The 12383-nt window shown below is 39.0% G+C and overlaps 1 protein-coding gene across 1 annotated transcript in view; it reads left to right on the top strand.

The window, feature by feature from the left end:
• Positions 1 to 12383, top strand: part of LOC128737691 (CD151 antigen-like) — a 128786-nt gene that overhangs the window by 60364 nt on the left and 56039 nt on the right. Inside the window, exons 2-3 of the mRNA XM_053832386.1 lie at positions 5530 to 5655; positions 6092 to 6561. Of these exons, the coding sequence (XP_053688361.1) occupies positions 6352 to 6561 (210 nt within the window). The 5' untranslated portion in view covers positions 5530 to 5655; positions 6092 to 6351. The remainder of the gene's footprint in view (positions 1 to 5529; positions 5656 to 6091; positions 6562 to 12383) is intronic.

The following is a 12383-nucleotide window of genomic DNA, read 5'->3' on the forward strand; positions in this document are numbered from 1 at the left end:
AATCATTTCGCCGAATACCATTTTGCGGAACACCAATTCTCGGTTGACCATAACGCGGAATATAGAGTTTCGCAGAATACAATTTCGCGAAAAATCTTACGCGGGATGTACCATTTTGCGGAAAAGCTTTTCGTAGAAAGTACCATTTCGCAGGGGTGACCCAACTGAAGGAAGGAAAGTAATAGAGGTCAGTAGATCTAGGAAAATAAATAAACCTAGATAGAGGTGATCTCTACGGGGGGCTACCCTCCGCAGTGGCCGGCGCTTCCGACGGCAGGTCGCCGGCAACACCCGCGGCCTGTGTCCGTCTCGCCCTGAATCTTCTAATGTTACTATTGATAGTTTCTGGTGATCTTGTTATTGACTAATGTTATTTGAAAGAGTCTAAAATTTATCGAATATAGTTTATAGTTTTATAGTTTTTGAGTTATGCAAAAATTTCTGTTTAATTTGTATGAGAGTCCTTATCCCCCTACCACAGGGATGAGGGGTCTCAAACCATCATTAAAAAAATTCCTGCCACCAAAACCCCCCACATGTCAAATTTGGTTCCATTTGCTTGATTACTTCTCGAGTTATGAGGAAATTTGTATTGCATTTATATAGGAGCCCCCCTCCTAAAGCGAGAAGAGGCTTCAATTCACCATAGAAAACATTCTCGTCTCCAAAAACACCCACATGTCAAATTTGGTTCCATTTGCTTGATTAGTTCTCGAGTTATGAGGAAATTTGTATTTCATTTGTATGGAAGCACCCCCCCCCCCCCCCTCTTAAAAGGGAGAGGGGTCATTATGTCCCTCCTAAAGAGGGGAGGGTCTCAATTCACCATAGAAAAAAATTGCCTACAAAAACACCCACGTGCTAAATTTGGTTCCATTTGCTTGATTACTTCTCGAGTTATTAGGAAATTTGTATTTCATTTGTATAGGAGCCCCCCTCCTAAAGTGGGGAGGGGCCTCAATTCACCATAGAAAAAAATCTTGTTTACAAAAACATCCACATGCAAAATTTTGTTCCATTAGCTTGATTAGTTCTCGAGTTATGCAGAAATTTGTGTTTCATTTGTATGGGAGCCCCCCCTCTTAGTGTGGAGAGGGGTCTCTAACTATCATAAGAAGCTTCCGTGGCTCCAAAAACCTCTAAATGCAAATTTTCACGCCGATCGGTTCAGTAGTTTTCGATTCTATAAGGAACATTCGGGCAGACAGACAGAAATCCATTTTTATAGGTATAGATAAATGTTTATAATACCAATGAGTCAAGCACCTCCTGCTGTACAGGAAAACTGTGGCCGCGACAAGTTTAAATAATGCACTATTAAATTAATTGTTGGATATTAGATGCACTGACGGAAACTCAAATGACGCAATTATATTTCATTCGACGGATTGCTGGTGAGATTGTTCTATTTTTGCCAATATATGTTCCATTTCATTTTATTTTTACGCTTATACAGGTATACCTCCATAGTACGTACCCTCGTTAGTACGTACCCTCGATAATGCGTACCCTCCATAATACGTACATTTTGCCTCGATAGTACGTACATTTTCCAGCAATGATTTTTTTTTTATTTTCTATTTAAAGCAGAATCTTTTTTATGAATATTTGTGAGTCAATACAAGCAAATACGAATTCAATAATTCTAAATATTTGAATATCAGTTATTTCTTTTATGTAACAACCATTATTTTAAAATTAAAAACAGTTCCTAAATAGTAAATTAATCAAATATACGTTCTAAATAACAGTTATTTTTTGCATTCTGATTTTGCAGATTTCTGCTCAGGGAATTAACCTTTTCTGTGATTCACAATCTTTCCAACTGCGATGGGGGGAACAGCAGGCAATGTTATATTCGTTTGTTTGCAGATACTGGTTTTCGTCAAATACGTGTAATATGATTACTACTTATAAAAGCGTAACTGTCCCATGTGGACAAAAGTGAAGTGTGGAAAAATGAGACTGTAAGCAACTAACTAATTTATAAATATATGTTGTGCGTCATTATACGAGAATTATTTTACTTTCTTTGGAGGAAAAATCACGTTGCGCTAGTAATTAAACTATCCATATTAACTTTGTTGTAAAGTTAAACTCAAATGCATATTTTTTTTTAAATTTCGAAGATTGGTTAGTTAAGCTTTTATTTACAAGCGCAAGTTGCTAAATAAAAGCACGTCTGTCCCATAAAGCATAGCCTTGGGCTTAAACATCTTTCTAAGATTTGACCCTTCTTTATCGACAGACTTCGCAGCCGGCTGTTAAAGTACAGGACAGTTACGGGGTTAGTGCACCAATCCTACTGACTCTATTTAGCAGCACCGCCTAGCCGAGATTCGAGCATTTCAGCTTATATTGACAACTATGTACCAAACCTTTACCTAGATTTATTCGATTAAAATATGTAAATTTTCAATTTGAGAGAGAATTTTGCAAAAAACTAAATGTTTTTTGGATTCCTTTTGCTTTACTTTTCAAATATTTTTTGACATTTGTAGTGTTTTTTCTAAAATAATTTTACCAAGATAATTATTTATTTTATAATTAGCTTAGCTTAGGTAGACTACCCGTAGTTGCACTCCGTGATTGGCCGAACCAGTAAGATTGCACAAAGAACCAATTGAATGGTGCTTGGGAGTAGCATGACATACTCGTTGTGCAACTTCTACTGATTCAATACTTTGAAAATTGACCTATAATGCCGCCGGCCACGACCAAAAGGCTGTACTATATGGGAAAAGGAAGGAATATTAGTCCGATACTTGTTGTTGCCAGAGACCGCGGGTACCACTGCATCTCCACAAGTATCACGGGAGAGGATTTATGTTAGTATGGGAAGGTACAGATCAGGGTTCATCTTGGTAGATGATATGTCCAACGAACATTTACATTTACATTTCATCTCAACTTTTCGCGATCACCATTGCAAATAACTAGTCGTTTAGAAAGCGTTTGCGACGTATTCGGGCCTGAATTCGTATCGATGATATGAATATTATGCCTTGGACATTTATTTCCGTAAACAAAACATAAACTAGTCCCGCGCGAATCCACTGTGTGGGCGAATAATATTGCATCCGTCTTGTTAGATGAGGATGAGGTTTCTCGCAAAATTAAGATAGCGACATCGAGGTGGTCATCGAAATCACGCGTTCTAATTCGTTTACAAACCGTTACATATAAAAATTTGCTGCTCTGCGACCTCGGCCCTTCACCTGAGTCAAATATTATTGTAAATTACAATGCAAACTACTATTCCAAAGTTGGCTCGAATTTAAAACTGGGTAATTGTCACGGCTCCGAAAAAATTTTGTTGTCAAAGTTTTGCAACAAACGAGACACGAAAGCAAGCGATGCTGATCCCTTGCAATAAAATATTCCGAACTTGAACACCTCAAACACTATTAACGAAAACTGAGAATAAAAATTTGCTTCAATAATCATTAGAATTAAATTAGGAACATTGACCATTGCGAAACCATTCCAAATTCTTGGCAATTTTAATGAAGACGTAGATAATCACACATTGCTAACTGGTCACAATACCTGACAGTAAAAACCAGGAACAGTGAAACCAATTAACCATTTCTTGAAGCAATTGGTCCCTAAGTTGATAAGCATTTCCTCTTACCAACGCAAATATGTAGAGATATAGCGCCCTACACGCTCCCAAAATAATTATTTATTTTATAATATATTAAAATTCGGAAATTTTAGACAATATTTAGCATAATAACAATAATACTATACATTAAAAATTGTGATTCGATATTACGTACGTTTCGATAGTACGTACGCTAAACGATGCGCGGGTGTACGTACTATCGAGGTATACCTGTATATTCATATCGTATATTACTGGGTACATGAACACCTATGAACATTACGTGAGTTTTCACACATCCTCGTAAAGTAGATGTTCAACTAACGTATCCATTTCTACAATCGTAAGTACATAGCCAGGTGTATGGTACTTACGGGTACACCATATCAGCCAACCATGATGTGTAAGGTTGTCTATGCTATGCTATGATGTGCTAAACAGTATACGGAGGAAAAAGATCATTTTACTTTTGATCGCTGGATCGAGGTATGGCATACGTCTAACAATTGTTTAAGCTTGTATATATTCGAATATCGACTAAGACATGCTCCAACAGTAAATAAAATTGTAGTACGTTCCACAATTATGGGAATAAAATGTGTTTTGAATTTTTTCATTTTGCTGCATAATCCAGCTGTCAAACTATCACTCAAATTATAAACATACTAAGGTGCCGCTAGTGAATTCGTAAGCCTCGCAAATGCAAATTAAAAAGAATTACATCTGAAAAATGATGGTCGTATCAAAACAAAGGTAGAATTTGTATTCTTCAAGAGAAAAATACATGTTTTATTTAAGTTTGATGGAAATTGGAAAGAACATAGAAGTGACTCATAATTGTGCCATGATTTTCCAAGTTTTACACAATTATGGGTCACTCTTTCTACAAATCACCATTGAAATTGCAGCCGAATTTTTTTAATTATTTTGATGCTAGTTAATAGAAATGCTTTCTTAGAAAACAAAGAATTCAACCCGATTTAGTCCGTGGAAGAACTACGCAAAAACCGGCGAAATTCGTAAAACAGTAAAGAAACATTGGATACCATTTTCAACTGCTCAGTGATACAAACAAGCTTCTCTAAAAACAAAAAACCTGGTCCTAACCCATGTTTAACAGCAGGAGTCGAATCTTTTCAAATTTACTTGCACGAGTTTTAAAAAAATTCGGAAATTTTTTTTTTTTAAGTTTGGACACTCAAACTTCGAACACTTCAGAATAAAATGCTCTTAGTATCGCTAATATGACAAAATATTATGCTTATTGTATACCACCGTGTTCTTTAGAATGTCCCTTGTCCGGTGGCATACAACAAGCATAATATTTTATCATATTAGCGATACTAAGAGCATTTTATTCTGAAATGTTCGAAGTTTGAGTCTGTTTTAAGTTTGAATCAGAACGGTATGCTAGTCTCGTCGCTGCTCATCATTCTCATAATTTGCTGATTAGTATCTAATGACTTCTCCCCGTTCACAATCGTTAGATGTTCACGTAAAAATTAGAGATATCAAATTATTCTGCGAAATACTTCTTCTGGAACATCTGGTAATTTTAAACACATTTCTTTAATGCAACGTTAGATAATTTCAACACATTTGTATTAGATCTGATTGATCATGATTGAATGATTGAATTCAATCATTCCATAATTATGCAAACATGAGTTTATTGCAATTGATTTAATAATATTTCCACAAATGAACCCCGATAGAAGGAATGCATGGATTTGAAAAACTAGATTGCAGACTGCAGATTGCTTCAGATCCTTTTTGATTGGGTTATCCCAGGAACGTGCACCTATTTTAATACAAACGAATTTCTTCCATACCTGGCTGCAATCTCATTTGCTTTATAATGAGACCCAGCAGCACACAAAAGGCTCTACTGAAAATCTTCTTATCCCTTCATTTCTTTCCAGCAATCGATCGCTCCGCTCCGGATGGGGACGACGACAACGACCTGTGTGTGACGGCGAAGGAATTTGCTCCGGTCATGCTTTCGTGAGCCGACCGACCGACGGACCGGCCGGCGGGGAGTTGAATCGGTCAGTAAAGCGAAGCACGGCAGAAAGAAGGACACGTACCGTACCCGCCACCTGGAACCGCCCGAGAAACTTTTCCCTCATTCCGCGTCTGTTAAACGATTGAATTATGCTCGGACATGCGTCCCGGTAATGATGCTTCGTGAGTCCAATCAATAGGACACACAGGCTAACCGGACGACTGGCAAATGGACTGGCAAGCTGAGTGTCATTGTTTTCCGTGACAATCCTACGGCCTTGCGATTTTGAACGGTATCCGTCCGAGGCAGTCTTCAACTCGGTCGGACGAAACATAAGTGAAGGTTTTTTTTTCTTTCGTTCGTTAACTAATTGCCCTGCGCCAGAGGGAACTTGTTTTCGATGGAAGCATGCTGAACTGAGCTGAAGAATCGATGCTCCGATAACGACCAGCAACTTTAACGGTGTTTTACCTCTCTAGTTTGCCAGCGCAAAGGCCATGAATCTTGGCTGCATTCTGGAACCGACAGCAGCTTGGTTGTGCCTTAAAGGCGGAAGAAAGTTTTCGTCGTGAATCCTATCGTCACTCCGGCCGGCAAAGGCCTGTTGTGTTTGTGAGTGTGAATCGGTGTCATAAATAAGATCCTGCAGTGTGATTTGCGGCATTGTGCTGTACAGTACGGTACAACAAGGATAAAGCATTGAAAGAACGTACGCAGTTTGTGTCACAACACAGTTGGAATGGCTAAGAAGAAGAAATCGCAACCCCCGACGGTGGTTCCGGCGTCGTCCAGTAACCACTTTTACCAGACAAACAACCACCACCACCAGCAGCAGCAGCAGCACTACCTTCCGCCCGGTAAGAAGGTACCGCAGAAAACTCGTGACTCGGACTGCTGCAGCATCAATTTCGTAAAATACGTGCTTCATATATTCAATATCATTTTCTTCGTAAGTACATTTTGCTGTTCATTTTTAATTAAGTTTATCGATAGAATCGTAATTTTCTTCCCCCGCTGCCTGGAGAGTGGCTATCCGCTTATAAATATTGATGTTTTCCTAACTTTTCTGGAATATATGTATTTCGCTACCGAACAACGGAACCACCAGGTTATCATTAACTCGCTATTCCTGGTCAACAACAATGCAGGTTCATAGTTTCTGGGACGGTTTGCCAGCATTACACATACTTTATTGTAACCCAATGTAATGGCTTTATTGTTATCAGTTTGTGTCACTTCGCTATAGCATAGATAATAGATTCTGCAACCCTGAGGGTCAGTGTCTTTTTCATTGGGAAAATGTGACAGCAGAAATTTTTTTCTTCGAACTTTTTCCCCAATTAGCAAAAATTTTCACGTATTAAGGCAGGATAGTAAACCTACAAACAATTGCCTCCTCTTGTGTTTCTTACTCACGTTAGTAAAGTTTTTCTGTTGATATGTTCCCGTAATCCTGAAAATGTTTTCTTTCGAATTTTTGTTGCCTTCACAAAACTTAGCCAGTAAGACGTTCTCTTCCAGCCCAGTAGCTTATCTTCGACCACCGAATGTCCAAAAGTTTTTTCCTCCCCTTCGAAGGCAAAGCCTGCCTGCCAACAAGTTTTCTCCAAACAATTCATTTTTCCAATAAAAAAGCAACAGCAAACAAATTCATCATCGCCTGTCGTCTCTATTAATTTGTGCTGCTTTGGATGGAAAAATGCGTCGCCCAAGTGATCTCGGCTCGAGCGAGCGTCTTACGTCGCAGCACCAAAGCCGCTCGTCGCCAGCCACGCCCGTTGCTGTATCGTTTCGAGAACCGAGAACCGGCCGTGTCTTGCAACACGCGGAACAGACTTTGAGCGTAATGCAAACTATACACAAGCGCAAATATAATGCCGGCAATTCATAAATATTTAATTTACGCTAATAAACGTTATGAATGAATCACTTACTCGCAATATCATAAACTTTCCGGCTTGAGCCATGAAATTGGATAGGCAGGACAGGCAGCAGAGAGGAGAGGCTGGGCAGGACACGCAGGAGCGCAATCAGATGAACCAGACAGCATTTTCCAACGCCATCATCGACATCGTCGCTGGCTGTCGTCGTCGTCATCGTCGTCGTCGTCGCTGATGCGGCAATTTAATCAAAACCAAGAAGAACCAATCCAATAGTGGAAAAGAAGAACCAGAACCGTCCAAAGCCACTGCTCTGCCACTCGTTGCCTTTTTGACGCCCGCATCGAGTGCAACACCGGACTGGACGTCAGGCACCAAAACATCACATCTGTGTGGCTGTGATCTGACCGCTGCTGCTGGCTGCTACTGCTACTGGACGGTCGGGCGGTCGGTGGTCGGAGGCTCGTCGACATTATTATCATCTCACATGAAACAGGACTGTAGAAAACAGATACAGATGTTTTACCGTGCACCGCTGCATCGAATGCTGCCTGCCATCGATGGCAGAAGTCAAGATGCTGTGGATGAAACTTTTATGATCAGTAGTTAGTTTGCCATGTCCAGTGCTTTAGTGCCGCTAGTTCCAGTAGCTGCTGCTGCTACTAGATAGAAAGATTTACTACGGAAGCAAAACACTTGACCTTTGCAAGAGTTATTAATTTTTTCCCAATAGAACTGCATCAAAGTCAGAAATTATTTGCTATTTTTACAACGGAATGAGTCAGGTGTGTATTCGGTTGGTCATTTTACGTACTACCGGTAGTGGTGTCACGACTTTACATGACATAGTATATTCTTCTGAATGATTTAGCCATGTGGTATTAGCAGCAATCGTAAATTATACTTTATTTAAATTTATTGTGAGAGTCCCTCGACTCGTACAGTCCGAGTCATGAGAAATAACTTTTTCTATTAACTTAATACCTAATCCTGACATAGGCAGTACCGGATAGCACACCGCGGTCTTTATTGGTAATTGGTAACCTTTGTATAATTAATTAATAATTCAAACAAATTTAAAATTCGTAATGACTATCCTTTCCTACTAGCACAGTTGTTGTGGTAGTTGTGGTAACCGATTAATGACTCATTTCAGTCATAAATAGGTTGCGGCAACCAGAAATGACAAAAGAGGGTTACGAGCCTTCTTCGTCATACGTAAACACGATCCTGACTTTATTGCGAGTTTTTATAAGAACTAATCCACAAGTACTCAAATTTTTTACACCAGATAAATCTAACACATCTTGCCTGTACATGTATACCTATTTAGCCTGAAAAAATATTTCGGAACTTACATTTCTCAGTGGTACAATTTTTCATGCTCCAGCGGAAGTTTGACATACGAAAATTCATTTCGTCATAAGCAAGATTTCTTTCGTCTATCATGGACAGACAGCAATTATTTACAAAAATCTATGCACGTATTCTTTGAGCCGTGTCCAAGAGCTACCCAACTACTATAAAAAGAGTGGAAATAATTTGAAATTTGAAGCTTCTCTTCATCATACTCAAAACTGGTAGAAAAACCAAGAGGACTTATATTTTTTGAACAAAAGTTGAAAAATAGTAATTTTCTAACATAATCTTTTCCTCGATAGCGAAGAGACAATCTATAAATATCAATACCAGGTTGGTTTGATTGTAATTCACATCAAAATTGGTTATAATGCAGGTTTCTTGTCGATATGTCCGGAAAGTAGACGAAGACCCGTCGTAGACGAACCCATCCAGCACCCTAACTTGCATCATCTTTATATTTCATTTTATACGTAAACTAGCTGACCCGACAAACTTCGTATTGCCACAAATTAACCTGTGTTGTACATAATCAAGTCATAATCATTGTCACAATCTCGAGTTTGTCAAGCCCCCCAGTGGGCGGCGCTTCCGACGGCGGGTCACCGGCAACACTCGCGACCGGCTCGTCCTGAATGATCTAGTGTTACTATAGATAGTTTTTGTGGTCTTGTTATTGATTAATGTTTTATGGAAGTGTCTCGAATTTCTCGAGTTGGATTAGTTTTTGAGTTTCGCAAAAAATTCTGTTTTATTTGTATGAGAGTCCATATCCCCCTACCACAGGGGTGAGAGGTCTCTAACTATCATAAAATAAATTCAAGACTCAAAAATCTCCTACATGCTAAATTTGGTTCCATTTGCTTGATTAGTACTCAAATTATAAGGAAATTTGTATTTCATTTGTATGGGAGCCCACCCTCTTAAAAGGGAAAGGGGTCGTAATACACCACAGAAAAAAATTCTGCCATCTAAATATCTAAACATATGCCAAATTTGGTTCCATTTGCTTGATTAGTTCTAAAGTTATGAGGAAATTTGTATTTCGTTTGTAAGGGAGCCCCCCCCCCTCCTGAAAAGGTAAGTCCTCATTCATCATGGAAAAAATGGTTGCCCCCAAAAACACCCACATGCCAAATATTGTTCCATTTGCTTGATTAGTTCTCGAATTATGAGGAAATTTGTATTTCATTTGTGTAGAAGCCCCCCCTCTTGAAGTGTGGAGGAATCCTAATTCACCATAGAAAATATTTTTGCCTCCAAACAATTCCACATGCCAAATTTGGTTCTATTTGCTTGATTAGTTCTCGAGTTATAGGGAAATTTGTATTTCATTTGTATAGGAGCCCCCCCCCTTATGTGGGAAAAGGTCCTAATTCATCACAGAAAAAATTCTTGCCTCCAAAAACACCTACACGCCAAATTTGGTTCCATTTGCTTGATTAGTTCTCGAGTTATGAGGAAATTTGTATTTCGTTTGTATAGGACCCCCCCTCCTAAAGTGGGGAGGGGTCTCAATTCATCATTGAAAAAAATTTGTCTCCAAAAACACACACATGCCAAATTTGGTTCAATTCGCTTGATTAGTTCTCGAGTTATGAGGAAATTTGTATTTCATTTGTACAGGAGCCCCTCCTCTTAAAGTGGGAAGGGGTCCTAATTTACCATAGAAAATTTTCTTGCCCTCGAAAACCTTCACATGCCAAATTTGGTTCCATTTGCTTGATTAGTTCTCGAGTTATGAGGAAATTTGTATGGAAGCCCCCCCTCTTAAAGGGGAGAGGAGTTATAATTCCCCTTATAAAGAGGAGAGGGGTCTCAATTTACCATAGAATAAATTCTTGTCACCGAAAATACCTACATGCCAAATTTTGTTCTATATGCTTGATTAGTTCTCGTGTTAGGAGGAAATTTGTATTTCATTTGTGCAGGAGCCCCCCTCTTAAAGTGGGGAGGGGTCCTAATTCACCGCAGAAAATTTTCTTGCCTTCGAAAACCTTCACATGCCAAATTTGGTTCCATTTGCTTGATTAGTTCTCGAGTTATGAGGAAATTTGTGTGGAAGCCCCCCCTCTTAAAGGGGAGAGGAGTTATAATTCCCCTTATAAAGAGGGAGGGGTATCAATTTACCATAGAATAAATTCTTGTCACCGAAAACACCCACATGCCAAATTTGGTTCTATTTGCTTGATTAGTCCTCGAGTTATGAGGAAATTTGTATTTCATTTGTATAGGAGCCCCCCCTCCTAAAGTAGGGAGAGGTTCTTATTCATCATAGAAAAAATTCTTGCCTCCAAAAACACCTACATGCCAAATTTGGTTCCATTTGCTGGATTAGCTCTCGAGTTATGAGGAAATTTGTGTTTCGTTTGTATAGGAGCCCCCCCCCCTCCTAAAGTGGGGAGGAGTTCCAAATCATCATAGAATAAAATTTTGTCTCCAAAAACACACACATGCCCAATTTGGTTCCATTTGCTTGATTAGTTCTCGAGTTATGGGGAAATTGGTTTTTCATTTGTACAGGAGCCCCCCCTCTTAAAGTGAGGAGGGGTCCTAATTCAACATAGAATGTTTTCTTGCCCTCGAAAACCTTCACATGCCAAGTTTGGTTCCATTTGCTTGATTAGTTCTCGAGTTATGAGGAAATTTGTATGGAAGCCCCCCCTCTTAAAGGGGAGAGGAGTTATAATTCCCCTTATAAAGAGGGGAGGGGTCTCAAATTACCCTAGAATAAATTTTTGTCACCGAAAACACCCACATGCCAAATTTTGTTCTATTTGCTTGATTAGTTCTCGAGTTATGCAGAAATTTGTGTTTCATTTGTATGGGAACCCCCCCTCTTAGTGGGGGGAGGGGTCTCTAACCATCACTAAAACCTTTCCTGGCCCCAAACACCTTTACATGTAAATTTTCACGCCGATTGGTTCAGTAGTTTTCGATTCTATAAGGAACAAAGGACAGACAGACAGACAGACAGACAGACAGACAGACAGACAGAAATCCTTCTTTATAGGTATAGATTTTTTACCACATGCCCTGCGTGTTGAGATCTGCTCGGTCCATGATTTCTTGTACTGGTCCATAATTTTCCATAGCTCTATACGGTCGTTAGTATAACATGCAGATTTCGAGTCAACCAACGAGTGATAAATGGGAACCCTATATTCACGGTGCATTTCTGCCACATCATCATCTGCCATTATCATTTATGGTCTTCAGCATTTTTGTTCGTCTGACTATCCCCCTTAATACAAAACTGTCAAAAATTAGTCATTGCTTACTATAATGAAAATAAAAAAAAAATTTTGTTAGGAAATATAGACATAGTTTCTTCGGCAAAGTTGTAAATATTGTAAAAACAAGCAACTTTGCAGAAGTAATAAAATTTCTATCTTTATCGAGTGCTGAACTATAAGGCATATTCTTTAAAACTTCTTTAAAAATTGGTTTTTCATACTTAGCTTTTGTTAGTTGCATTTTATAAGAATACAATGTCCTAGGTAATTATCGACGCTCTCAAAATACACGTTTT

The sequence above is a fragment of the Sabethes cyaneus genome, chromosome 2, assembly GCF_943734655.1.
Source record: "Sabethes cyaneus chromosome 2, idSabCyanKW18_F2, whole genome shotgun sequence".
Taxonomy (NCBI): domain Eukaryota; kingdom Metazoa; phylum Arthropoda; class Insecta; order Diptera; family Culicidae; genus Sabethes; species Sabethes cyaneus.